This window comes from Blennius ocellaris, assembly GCF_963422515.1.
Source record: "Blennius ocellaris genome assembly, chromosome: 12".
In the NCBI taxonomy this organism is placed as follows: Eukaryota; Metazoa; Chordata; class Actinopteri; order Blenniiformes; family Blenniidae; genus Blennius; species Blennius ocellaris.
The window spans coordinates 15,341,392-15,356,295 of record NC_137661.1 but is presented as its reverse complement, the minus strand read 5'-3'; the positions used below and the strand labels follow the sequence as shown (position 1 = coordinate 15,356,295).

The 14,904-nt window shown below is 41.5% G+C and overlaps 1 protein-coding gene across 1 annotated transcript in view; it reads right to left on the bottom strand.

Moving 5' to 3' along the window:
- Window positions 1-14,904, bottom strand: part of agbl4 (AGBL carboxypeptidase 4) — a gene marked incomplete at both ends in the record, with an annotated part of 281,697 nt that overhangs the window by 130,107 nt on the left and 136,686 nt on the right. The window contains one exon of the mRNA XM_080505732.1: window positions 7,568-7,784. Within this exon, the coding sequence (XP_080361858.1) occupies window positions 7,568-7,784 (217 nt within the window). The remainder of the gene's footprint in view (window positions 1-7,567; window positions 7,785-14,904) is intronic.

Below are 14,904 nucleotides of genomic sequence, written 5' to 3'. Positions count from 1 at the left end.
GTAGATTAGTTGTTCAGACCGAGCCAGTGTGGACTTGCGCTACCAAAACGCACTGTGAACGTTCACATCTCTTGTGTGGGTTCGCTTTGCAGCATCACTTCATCCACACAATAAAGTGCTTATAGGCTATTCAGGTGTTGGCCTTTGAAGGAGGCCGTCAGCAGTTGGAGGGCTCTCTTCATTACAAACCAATCACAGTGCCATTCGCTGAATGTTGTCAAGAACTCACATCTCTGGGTCTGCTTTCAGAGAGACAGTTGACGTTAATTAGTTACTGTAATTAAAACTGGCACTTCGTCACAATGGATGCTGTTCTATTAACTGAGAACAAGATGAGATGTGTGCAGGCCCTTGCTAACTAGATCTGGATGCCAATCAATACATTTTGATCGTGAATACAATCGTTTCAGATTCTTCTTCATGCATCTCTGTTAGTTTTGCGTTCGTCCTGGTTTTTCTCTGTGGTAATAGCATCTGGCTTGTATCTCTGTTGTTTATAGTGTTTTATGGACTAGTCATAGCTGTTTCTTGTGTGTTGTTAATAACAATAATAATAATAATAATAATAAAAATGCAATTTGTAACACACTTTATAATAAAAAAAATTATTAAAGTGCTTGTCCTTTGGCTCATATTTCAAATTTGTTTGTATTAATTATTTTCTCTATAGCTCAACATCACTTTGACTTAGTGGAATATCTGTATTCCACCTCCTACACCTGTGTCTCCTTCTTTTTCCAGATTGTGTCTACTTGTGAATTTGTATTACTGTTGTCGGGAAGTCAATCTCACTTACGCTCTAAAATTATGGGCACCTGGCATCCTCATGAGAACAAAAAGTCTAAATAAGGGAACTCCTCAGATTCATGGTGAAGATGTGTAAAAAAGGACAGACTACGGCTGAGTTTTGTCTGATGATCCTGAACAGAACCAAAGACAATATAAAATAAAGTGTGAGTGCGTGCGTTGCTTGTAGTGCGGCACAATTAATCTCATTGCAGTTGCAATTTTAATGTCAGTCAGTGTGACTACATGACTGCAAAGTGCTATTTAATGTAAATAAATGTTAATGTTTGCCTGTAAAAGTGACTAATTCTCCTGTGTGTAGTTTGTTACCGTTACACCCACAAAGCTATACGTGTCATACGGCCGTAAACAACGTGGATACAAAGGAAGAGGAGGAGCATGACTGAGAACAGGATGAGTTGGAAGTGAAAAAAAAAAAGAAAAGCACAAAGACTAGTATATGGTAATAATTTGGATTTAGGTTTGGTGATGTTGAGCAGAAACATGTATGGTGAAAAATTTGCATACTTAAAAATGTCACTTCCTGCTGCCACACTACTGATACAGTGGGGCAAAAAAGTATTTGGCAGTCACCGATTGTGCAAGTTGTCCCACTTCAAAAGATGAGAGAGGTCTGTAATTTTCATCATAGGTACACTTTAACAAGCAAGAATTCTGCCTCTCACAGACCGGTTACTTCTTCTTTAAGAAGCTCTTCAGATCAACTGTTGGAACTATTAATAAAAAATGGAAGAGATGCAAGACCACTGACAGTCTCCCGTCTCCCTCGACCTGGGGCTCCACGCAAGATCTCACTGCGTGGGGTACAAATGATATCGACAACGGTGAGGAATTTGCCCAGAACAACCCGGGGGGGGGGGGGGGGGGGGGGACTGGTCAATGACCTGAAGAGAGCTGGGATCACAGTAACAAAGGTCACTATTAGTAACACACTATGCCGTCATGGATTAAAACCCTGCAGCGCCCGAAAAGTCCTCCTTAGAACAAAGTGAATTGGTTTAAGCATAATTGACTGAACTACCCAAAACCCCCATTTTATTCTTTATCTAATGTAATGTTCGGCAGTCAGATGTAGAAGGACAAAAAGCTTACCCAATTCCTTAAAATCAGCCATTGAACTCATGTTAACTGACATAAATGTTATTTTTGGAGCATTGAAAATGTTTTAATCAATGTTTTGTGATGAATACACCACAGGTTTAGGTATATTTACAACATAAGGCCTGATGTTGGAAAGATACACATCAATGTAAAATAACGACAATAAATATGGCAAAACTATACTTTGACAATGGAGGGAGTACAATGAAGACAAATTTAACCCTGATTTGTCAATAATATATTTGTACATGTTACTATGTAACACACATACTGAATATCATACGAAGAAAACATTGGTTTACTCCAACTTTTTCACTGCATTAAAAAAAAAAAGTTACTCCACATTTCCGGCAATAGTGTAATGTGAAACATGTTAAAGTAAAGATTATACAAATGAGAGCGAGAGTCAAAATGATCAGTAAAATCCAAAGTGTGACCCGGCCAGTGGGTACGCTCCCTGTGTCTCCTGCCTCTCTGTTGGTTTCCTGTACCCAGCTTGTCCGCGGTGTGGTGGCTGACCTTCTCCTCACTCCACGGCTGGAGTGGCTATTGATTATATCTTGGCGCACACTGTACAAACACAGATAAGGAGAGGTGGGGGTGGACGGTGGGGAGGGAGGGGGTAAGGTATAGGTGCATTGCCCAATACACTACACTCCCCTCCTACTGTTCGAGGCACTGTTAAGAAAAAGAAATAAAGAAAAAAGAAAAAAAGAAATCCTGTTCTTCAAGGCTTCACTCCCACTGAGGAGACACACGCAGACATGGAACCTGAACACTGATAGCAGACAGGATTAGGTCTCAAATTCAATCACAACAGTCTAAGTAATGGTAAATCGCTGCAGTTGACAGTGACCGCTGTTTCTCTTCCACACAGTACCAGTGATCAATCATAATCTCACTTTGATTTGGGAGATTTTAAAAGAAAAGCACAGCTCGGTGAATGCGATTTCTTTGTGGCGAGGATCAGTGCTTTCACTTGACGTGGGTATGTGAACCGAGTGCAGGCCAGGCCCGGTGAGTCTCATGCAAGCTTGAGGGTGGTCAGCGGCCTGTCCTCTCCCCCACCTCGAGGTCTCTCATTTACACTTTCTTTCCATCTGTTGTACAGGCAGAGGCTGTGCTGTGTCAGAGGTGACTAATAGTGTCATAGCCCTGCTCTCCCCACCGGGGACGCTGAAGAAAAACCTCAAACTGCTGCCTCGGCAACTCCTGGGCAGATACAGACACTGACTGCTGGTGAGAAGAAAAGAAAAAAAAAAAAAAAAAAACCGCTTTGTCAACAGGGAAGGTGGGCAAATAAGGCACTTTCAATTCCAGATGGCCCGGGGACGCTTCAGGACCGCGCAGTTTGAAAGAAGGAAGCAAGAGGCATCGTCTCAAAGAGGCTTGTTAGTATTGAAGCAAGTTGAGTTTTCTCTCTCTCTCTCTCTCTCTCTCTCTCTTTCTCTCGCTCTCTCTCTCTATCTCGCCATCTAACTCCCTCTGTGGACCTTAGTGCCTCAGGGGGAGAAAGGGAAAGAGAGACAGACGTTGACTCAGATACTGTCAGGATGGTCTACAAAAGCAAATGTTCAGACAGACAAGGACCGGAGCTGCCGACGTGAGGCCACGAACCAGCATGAACCAAACAGTCCTGCAATGAGTGGAACTGATCCACACAAAAATGCATGTTGCAAATATGTGCATAGAAATGTACCTCAACACACAAAATGCATACATACTTTTAAATTCAAAAAAGTTTGGTATTGTAAAAGAATTAATTAAAAAAGGTTGCTAAGATAGGAATGGTAAAACCTATAATCAGTGTCAAACAGGTGTCAAAACACATTTCGTTCATATGATATTAAAAATATGCAAGTGGAGGGAGGGGAAACAGTGTTGATAAAACCAAGATCCCATGAGGTCAAGGTATACCACAGGGAAGAGAAGAGTTAACATGGACATCCTTTTCAAATATGTCCACTTTCCTCAGGGCAGAGCAGACTAAGGTTACGTTCACACTGCAGGTCTAGAAGCTCAATTCTGAATTTTTTTTACAAGGTACCCGATTTTTTGGCGCGATCCTTCACGCTACATTTTAAAAGCGGCCTCTATCAGACTGCACAGAAGACGACGTGAAGTCATGCCGTGAAGTTGTTAAATATGAGCAGGCAAAATCTCAAAAGAAGGCAAAAGAAGAAGGAGAACGAGCGAAAAAAAGAGCACCGCTTTCAACATGTTAGCGGAGCCGCTTCCTCCGGCGCTTATCCCTGACGTCAGTCACACGTCAATGATGAAGCGGTCGCGTAAATAAATATCAGCATTGGTACCACATATGATCGAGGCCTGATCGAAGCTTTCACACGGACACAAAACAGGTCAGATATGAGTCACCTGTGAGCAAAAAAAAAAATCTGAATTGGGTTGCGTTTCCCTACAGAGTGAATGACGACACACCCGAGTCTCATAAGAGACTAATTATCTCTCTGCTCTCTCTCACAGTCGTGGGCTGGGACAAAAAGAGAGCACTCTCGGGGGTAAGGGGAGAGGACAGCGGCCTGAAAAGGCCTCAGACTGTATCGAGGAAAATATCAATAAATGGTTAAATGCATGGTGTCTATGTGCTTCTGTGCTGGAGAACCTACGGCGAAGGAAGAATCTAATTTAGAGGAACAAATAGGAAAGTCTGTGTATATGTACTGGTTGTATATCATCCGTCCATCTTCTATACCGCGTTATCCTGTTCAAGGTCATGAAGCAGTGGAGCCAATAGCAGCGAACTATGGACGAGGGCAGGGTACAACCTGGACGGGTCGCCCGTTCATCAAGGTGCAAACGGAGAGGATTGTAGGACAACTCGTCTACAGACGGCGCCATCAACGGACAACTCGTCCATGGATAAGATTTCAGACTTTTTGGGGGGAAATAAATCCTGAATAATGTAGTTTTACATATCATTTGTAATTGATATGTTATATATGTTTCATATATCTAGTATATGTCCATATATATCTAGTATGACATCACATGGCTTTTCATTCTCGCAAAGAATGGTCTTCTTTCTACGCGATGTATATGACGCATCACGCGAAGCGGCATTATCCCGCTCCGACATCGAGACACTACAATGTCTTTACACTGTTACAAAGATATATTAGTCCTGAGCTTGATGTCAAAAGTTCTCCATTTGTAATCCCGCAGTTTTTTTTTTAAAGAAACCAGTGTTTAAAGTCGGCACTATTTTTACCGATGTAATGACATTGTTGTATTGCACACTGCGTTTGAGTCACATGTACGCTGCTGGTCCAATAGGAGAGCGCAAAAAATACAAGATGGCGGCGCCCAAAATAGAGCTTACGGCAGTTCAGAGGAGGAAAACATGACAAAAACCTTTAATAAGCCATCAAAAATATGCAATAATACCGAAAAAAACAGGCAACGTCTCTCACTGTCGGAGCCCCGCAGCTCGTTAACGTGTCAGAAAGCAGCTTCCCACACATTAACGAGCACCTGGACGCATCAGTCCAAGCCGTCATCGATGAAGTAGTGTTTTAATTTTATTATTGTATCAAATATATTAATATATCTTGTGTTTTTGCGTCAGATTCAGTCAATAATCCTTCCAAATGTGTTAAATATACTTTGAAATCCAATCCTTCAAACCAATAATGCTGAAAAAAAAAAATAAAATTTTTAAATGGTGGACGAGTTGTAGGCACCAATTAACCTCAAATGCATATTTAGGACCCCGGGGAAACCAACACACACACAAACACACACACACTCACGCACGCACACACACGCACACAGAGGGAGAATATGCAAACTCTACAATACATATGTATTTATCTTTGTGTATAACTGTGTCCATGCTCGACTTGTGGTCGGATGTGTGCATGGGATGTTGGAGGGGAGAAGGTAAACGATAAAGAGACGGAGCAGACAAAGGAAGAGATATGAGAGGGTGGGGCGAGGCTGTCTGCCACCCAGGCCTAGAGAACATAAAGAGAAAAATACGGTCATAAAACCCCTCTATGACTATGAATACTAATACTGACTCTGTGAGACAAATCAGCTATAGGCCTATCCTCTCTCTGTTCCTCTGTCTTGCTCTAAGAAATGATGTGGCTTGAAAATAAAGAGAAAATAGTGTGCTGCACTGGCTGAATTGTATGGCTTGGTGTTTACAAGATGTTATACAAAATGCAGCATTGCTACAGATAGAGGGGGGGGGTGACTTGCAACAATGGTGGAACACACTAAATTTGCCAGTCCTCGCATTGGGTAGGTTTTTATATTTTACGATACATAGTGCTTTATAAGTGGTTTTCCTTGTTTGTTGTCATTTTTATGATTTCATGACTTCTTTCAAGCTGAATAAAAATAAACAGCACACCAAATCTGTGATCATATTAAAAAAACCACTCCTTATGTATGTATGAATGACACATTTTTAGTTATTCTTCATAAATCCACATATCCACATCTACTACCTCAACATATCACTGTATACTAAATTAAACGTACCTAATTTGTGTGAAAAAGAAAAATCCAGCGTTAACAACATGAACAACCTCAATACATGTTATACCAGTACTGTTCAACTGATAAACAGGTGACAATTACATTTTTTTATTTTTATTTTAGTAGTGTCAAGGAGAAAATAACACAAGTTAAGGTTGAGGTTAGTAATTGCTGCTAATTTCTGTCAGCTGAGCAGGTTTTTTCAGTAGAGTGGAAAGTTGATTTGAAAAAACCCCCCAAAAACTATTAGCGGCCACAGTGCACCTGGAGTGACTTGCGGTAATCTCAGCTCAGTAAACAACTTTCTTTTTGTATGGAAATGTTCTGTTGTCAGCCAGGTATGATGTGGTCATGGCTGCTCACACATCTGCATACAAACAACACTACAGTATAAATCCCCCCAGCTCCCAGTTTGACAGGTTGTGCTCCTAAAAAAACACATAAGGTGCAATTAGAATTGGAAATACTCACATTTATCATCATACGCCTATTAGTTATCAGATACTTCATTTGTACAGGTATTTCTTTCCTTTTTTTTTAACTATGCCATCATCTGTTTTATGCCATGGCTTCTACATTTCAGAGTCCTTTCTGCATTTTACGGTCAGGTTTCATGGTACCCCCGCCTCGCAGCAAGCTTTTCCTGACAAACGTTGGGAGGACAGAAGAAGAAGTTGTAATCTCTCAAGCATTTCTAATGAGTTTTTCTCCTACAATTATTTGATAAGAGCAGACAAGACTGGAGGCAGTGTGTATGATACACTAGCTCCTGCTGCCGAGGTGAGAGCTCTGCTGATTACACAGAGAGCCATTTACACACACACACACACACACACACACACACACACACACACACACACACACACACACACACACACACACACACACACACACACACACACACACACACACACACACACACACACACACACACACACACACACACACACACACACACACACACCCAGAGGCTTACAGTCCGTCATCTCAGAGTGCAACAATCCTAATAATAACACGAGAGGCTGAAGTTATGACCGGCAGACACTCTTAAGTTCTGATTGTGGGTCTCCTTCATCGGCAAACACACACACACACACACACACACACCCACACACACACACACACACACACAGATTATTCTCTCTGAACTCACCACGCTCAGGCCCAGTTGCTCCCTCTGCAGGTAGGGCAGGTTTCTGCGATCCAAGCTGGCCAGATAATGCTGAAGTCTGGAGTAGGTGTACGGGTAGCAATAGGCAAATTGATAGGTGTCATCCTCTCGGTCAAAGCAGAAGGCAAAAGACATGACATAGTTGCGTCGGTGGTCGGGGCAGCGGTAGTAGTACACGTTTTTGGGTGGAAGCCTCTGCCTGTGAAAATAATAGACAAAAACATGATTAGAAAAAGGTTAAAAGGGTCATATACGGGACGAGTGTTTGTTTCAAGATATTAAGACGGTTTGAGGCCGCATCGAGCAGAGCGATCGTAACCAATGAGAACACAGGACGTTTGCAAGTAAAGGTAAAAAGTGCAGAAAGTGTAAAGGGAGCCGGAGATACAGAGGCAGAGAAGTTACATAGGGAACTGAGAAATCAGCACAAAGAGGTTGCATCAACTTCTCAGTTTTTCTTCTTCCTGAGACATTGAGTTCATCTAATAAAGACGGAAAAGTACTGAAGGAAAGAGTAGAGGCGTCACCCAGTGATCAACTGCTTGAAATTGAGTGAAATTTAAAACACTGAAACAAGAATTGATGGGTTTTTAACTTTGTTTATAAGACAAGTGACAAATTAGAAATTTTCGAAATTGAGGAGGGCTCCAGTTATGATTAATAGTATTTTCTTCATAATACATTGTCACACTAACAGAGCAGCTGCCATTTATGCTTTCAGGCAAGTCTAAAAAGCACAAACACAGAGTCGAAGGGGAAAACAATTAACAAATGTGAACAGTTAAACAATGTACTTAAATTACATGGACTTATAAATCATTAACTGACTTGATAAACAGGTCTTAATAATTGTCTTAATTACTTTTTTTTCCCAAATACCACCCTCTTTTATGCTTTGTAAAACATGTTTGCCTGTTTCCCCATCAAAAAGTGAATTGCTCTACAGACTGAACACTGTAGGTGAGCTACAAAAATAATGTATTACAAAAACAGCAGTTAGAATTCGTCACACATAATGATAATCAACCTGAATGCCACCTCTACAGCGTGAGAGGAAAATGAATGGTATCATCAGTGATGTTCCTGGAAAATTAGGACCAAAATGATTCACTGTAGACGTCAGTCATTTGTTTTATGAAAACAGGAGAGCTTGTTTTGTTACGATCGGCTAAAAATGCTTCGGGCATTTAGAGACTTTGGATTTGTAAAATAGTGTCTTTAATTGTGCCAAACTGGTGTTTTCAGCTGTGCTTTGAAAAAAACAAACAAAAAAAACAAACAAAAGAAAATTCACTGTGACGACAACAGATAAAAAGGGATATTCAAACGTGGATTCTATGTGAGCCGCATGTGCTGATTCAGCTGGTGTGCAAGACTACAGAGAAATGTGCATGATGTTTATATATATATATATATATATATATATATATAGTGAATCAATTAAGAAGTTCATACTTGAGCCCATATAGAGTCCAGGAGGTGGTCTGTACATAAAACAATTAGTGGGCTGTTTCCAATACAGATAATATACTTTTGTACTCTATGTCGGTCTGTTCGTCTGTCCATCCATCTTCTTTCCTGTTTAGTTCACACAGGATCATAGGAGCAGTAGGAAGTGCAAAGTATCCCGGGCATAATTGCCCACCGCAACTTCCACCGGCTACTCTGGTGAGACTCAAAGCCACTCCCAGATCTAATGAGAGCGCTATTCTCTGCAGTATAGGTCGCGGGCAATCCATCTTCTATACTGCTTTATCTAATTCAGCGTTGCAAAGGGGCTGCATCCGATCTCACCTGACTATGAGCGGAGGCAGGTAGCATCCTGAACAGGTGACCAATCCATCACGGGGCAAACAAGTAGACACTACACGCTGACACACACATATGAGCAATTTACAGAGATCAAAAAAACCTCATACACCTCACCTAACACATATATTATACATATAATATAAATATATTGTATATTTTATATGTCATATATTGAACAAGTGACTATACTCTATTTGAAAAGAGCAGACAAAAGTAAAGTTGTATTTTTTTTTAAACCGCTTCTAAAATGATTTAAAACCTATTTTGCTGACTATTTTCTTCAAATATAAACTTAAAGACAAATACTGGGATACAGGAAAGTACCTAATATGAGTACAGTATTAATTCTGTGCTGAGTGTGTGGTGCTCCGTCTCCATCTCTGGGTGTTGCAGTTGCGTACTTCTCTGAACTGCGTGTCGCATGTTGAGCCTGGAGCTAAATAAAGCTGACTGATCACTGCACCTCATGGTCGATCAATGGGTGCAGGACAGTACTGCGCAGTCCACAGAACTTTCTCTGCTGACTCTTTACTTAACTTTAATTTCATACCACTTTAAAAGCACCCATTGCTGAAACAAAGTGCTATACACAAGTAATGATAAAAACAACAGAGCTAAAATCACATAAATGTACTCGACATGTTTTATCTTTACACTCTCCATCTGTGATCTCATCTTGATCTTTTCCCTCGTTCAGCCTTAACTGTTAAGACATAGTGCGACAAATGCAATGCACATACAAGCATTCGCCTCTTTTATCTCACTCACTATCGTTCGATATTTCTGCCTTTCTCCAATATTCCTTGAGTTGCCAGTCCCTCTCTGACTCTGTCTTGACAGTTTTGCATGAAGGAGACCAAGCAGCAGTGCTGCCCAAGGACTGTTGGCAGGTGCACATAGAGCAGCGGATGAAAGGAAGAAAAAAAGACGAGGACGATGAGTGATTGGTGGGTTTGGGGTGGTGGGAGCCCGGAGAAAGGTGGAATAAGGAGATAAGGAGAAGATGAGAGAGCAGGGCGATGGCAGATCTGGGACTGATACGGCGATATACGGTAAAGGGTGGCGGCCAGCCGCGGAGTGACTGTGTGATGGCTGCTGATGGCTGGCTAGTGAACTAGCGACTCTGGCAACAGATTAGATGAAGATGGTATCACAGCTATGATAGGAACAGGACCTGATAATCAACAAACAGGACAGACTGCGCTGTGCTAACTCTGACAGAGTGGACTTCCTGACTCGCCTTCAAAGAGGGGCTACAGCAAGGAGACACAGGAGAGTTCCTGTGTTTGCTCAGACACTTAATACATCGGGTGTGACAAACGTCTTGCATAAACATACAGGGCGAGCGCATTAGATGCATTTTCAAACACTTGACGATGTCCCTGCAGGTGGCCAGAGAAACAAAAAGCTAAATCACTCTCTCGCCTCTTCCAGGCAGAAGAGAATAAGAGGCAGAAAAGCAAGGCTGATTATTCCTTCAGAGGAGGAGAAAGGAAAATGTCTCTGCATGTGGCTATCTCAGCAGAATACTAATTCAGCGAGTGGCTAGCTACACCACACCCAGACTGCCAACTGGAGCCAGCTTTCCAGGGTCATCCTACAGGCTGCTAAGCTGGACAAAGAAACAAAAGAATCAAAGCGAGAGAAAAGTGGTCAATCTGGAGAGCAAATTCTTTTATCCCCCAGCAGTTGAATCTAAATGCTGTTATTGAAGCGACTTGGCTGCATGGGCTTAAAGTGGAGCATACTGTGAATGAAAATGGCTGACAAGGACAAAACAGGCATCCAGGCGACACACACTTAGACACATGTACGACCCCCCCCCCCCCCCACTTGCGAGTGTGTTACTGTGGAGACAGTCCTCCGAGGTGCAGGTTAATTAAAATAAAATGGCAGCTCACCTCTTTACATATTTTTGCGTTCGGCTCTGGCCATCCAAGCTTATCCCACTTCTCCTGTTTCTCCTTCCACTTCTCTCTACTGGGCAACGAGTGACCTTGCCGGAGACTGGAAAAGTCCTGGCTATTGATTTTAATTACTGCCGCTTGTCCCATTACAGCATTAAAGGCCATAGAAGATGGCTCTGTGACTTGTTATGGAGAGAAAGGCTGCCTGGGAAAGCGGAGGGTACTGGCAGAAGGTGCAAACCTATTCCTGATACATTCGCACAAACAAACATCAAATATGCACAGAATCTTCGGCATATGCACAGGAGTGCACACGTCTCTTTGGTTTTTATCTGTGGCTGCTCCTGCTCGGCTGCTGGCAATTTGTTTTATCTAAATGGTACCTCCCCGTGCCTCGCTGCTGCCCATCTCTTGACGTGGTACAGTGCCGTCATTCCCAAACAGAATTATCACTGCATGGGATGAAGGGGGGGCGGGGGGGGGGGGGCTCTCTGTATACGATAACGTTCTCACACATGGTTTTACAATTCAGTGATTACAGAGACACACACACATACAAACAGGGATATGCAAAGAGTCACACACCGAAACAACGCCGCGCACTCAAAAGCGTACGCGAGCGACATCAAGGTCATTGCCTTCACAGCGAGCCACGGGACAAGTTAACTTCCAGCGAGTCTCATCACAGCCTTACAGAATGAAGAGAAATGAGCAGCAAAGAGGGATGGAGAAGATGAAAAACTACACAATGGCAGAGAATGGATGACAAACAGAGAACGAGAGCAAGTCCAAGAGAGAGGGACAAAAAGAAAAGAGACAAGGGGAGAATACAAAGGCAGAGGATTTCATAGAGCTATAGCAGGCAGCCTTTAGTGAGGTGTCACTTTGCTTGCCAGGGCTTTTCCACTACTGAACCACTGGTATCTACAAACTCCCGCTCTGATTTCGATGGTGCCGGGGGTCTCTCTGAAGTTTCAAGATGAAGGCTTATAAATTGGTAGCTTTCATACGGCCGACATCTTGTCTCTATTTTCAAATCAATCAAGCGTAGAGGACACGCCAATCACTGCTACTCGGAGCACTCTCACAGACAAAGGCATAAACATACAGGACAAAACTCAGCAGGCCCGGGCACGCAAAAAAAAAAAACATGCACTCATCCACTCCCTTTTATTGTCTATATCACTGTTGTCACTTTTAGCTTGTCAAACATTTATGCTGTCAACTGTTAGGAAGGTTAAATGTCCTCCAATATGCCCTTACAGCTGTCAGGCCTCCACAGATCCCCAACAGCTCATTTAAAGCCAGTAGTTACTTCATTTGGCAAACATTTCATATTGAATTACATATTTCTTCACTCCCTTTGTGTTAGTAAGCCAGTAATTAAATATATTTTTGGCACACTAAAATGATGCCAGATGTTGGATAGACTCATTGTTTTTAAAGTGTGGCTTGATGGTTTCATTATTGTAGTATATTTTTTTTGTGTACTAAGTCAAACACAAAACAGCCTCTGAATAATCTTAGTAGTGTCAGTCATGTTGACATCCATGTGTGTGTGTGTGTGTGAGACACACTTTCCTTTTGTTTAGCATTTGCTATTGAGTAGATTAGATCTCCATGTTAGATGCCGTTTCCTAATGTTTTGATTTATGAAGTGATTTCCAAATTATTTGTGTATTAATATATTTTTGTTTATAAAGGCCTGTTAGCTGAATTGAACGATGCCTAGTGATTACTGTGTATTTATTGTTGATATTCACTGGTTTGTAACAGTCTGTGCTCGGCTCTCACACCTTCCCTCTTATTTAAGATTGTTATATTTTGCACAGAAATATTAAAACAAACCCTTTTCCTAAATTAGGCTGATATTTTGGTGATTAGCTATTTCCAGATTCTATGGTGGTGCCCCTCTTATGATTAAATAATAAATGACATTTATTCAAATTACAATTTTTCTATTTTTTAATAAATAATTTTGAATGCATTAACTTTAAGTAATTATTCAATTACTTTAGACAATGTTGAGTAAATGACAGTTTACTTCCAATGACAATTTACATTTTTCATAAATTACTTCCAGGGATTTCTTACTTTCAGTAATCTATTACTGACAGTCATTTAATGCTAAAGACCAAACCTAAATCCCAACACAGTATCTCTATGATTGATGAACATAACTTAGTTAGAAGGAATACTTACTTTGATTAAAAGTGAATAACTAGTTACATAAAATAAAAAAGTAATTAGTTATGTGGAAACAAAGATTAGCCAACATTTGTGCGGAGAAACATCACATAAACTGTCAACACAGGTAAATGTAGCCTGTGTTATTTTTGTGTTAAAAACACAAAAATACATTTTCATTTTGCTGTCAATAGGACGGAGTTAATGATGCCCTCACTCTCCAGTAAATGAGCTATTTGGCCAATGCTACAGCACAGAGAGCAGGACAAGGAGTAGCAACAGCTCCACAACAATTTTCAGCTACTCCAAATAGAACAACTAAAGCACTCAAAGGAACTTTCGTAATTCGTAATTGTGGCAGTTGAGTTCCCAAACCCATAATTCTTTTATTTAGATAAGCAAAAACCACAAACTCAAAACTCACATGCAGCCTGTGTCTCTCCCTCCCGTCCGGGCGGCTCCTCCTTTATGGGCAGAGCGGTGAGGCTGCACACCTGATTCCCATCAGGGGCTTAATCACCTCCCTGCCACAGTAATGTTTTAACTGATTCCATGATAGCCATCAGACACTGTGGCATTTATGCAAATTGCAGTGGTGTACAAGGCATGTTTCACTTTATAACACTCCCGTTTCCAACTGCAACTTCATTAGCTTGTGTGACTGGATGAGGATTGACTCCACACCACACCAAGTGTAGTGAGAATCTGAGGTAAAGCAAGGAGTCATATATTTTTATTAGAATCTTCCGCTAGGGTGGTGCTGAGAAATGACTTAGTACAACATTCGTTTTCACAGTTTTTAGCAGATAATCACAATTTTCTGCTGCAGTGGATGCGTCTGTGTATTTGGGCACGAAGTGGAGAAGACGCACATTAGAGTCGAGACTGATGATGTGAAGGAAGCGGGGATTAATGTTACTGGTAGATTCTTCTGGTGAGACGGCAATAACACTTGTGAATTATGGACTTTCCTGTAATGAGAGAGCTGCGAGTTGCTCACCTGCATAGACAACAGTCCGTTCACAGCTCTATCAGGCCAGGAGCAGCCCTCCGATGAGACTCCAACACATTCTCACCCAAAAGCTGCATCAAAACTCCTTGTAATCACTCACAATGACAGACCTTGTAAAAAAGGAGTGGTGCTTCTAGCCTCTGATATTCACACATTACTGGTGGATTTAATTAGCTGATCTGTCACACAAGTTGACAGCTTTTGGACCTCAATGAGTATCACAAGGAGTTCGCCAAATCAGCTTTGTCAATATCAAATCCTCGCCACTCCACACCACTTGAGTTTACATTATGCTGTGGACATTAAATGTAAAGTTATTTCCATGAAATACTGAGCGCCTTCATAAATCTTGGAGCCTCATCTAAATAAAACACCATTGCTGTTTGAACAAGTAATCCAGT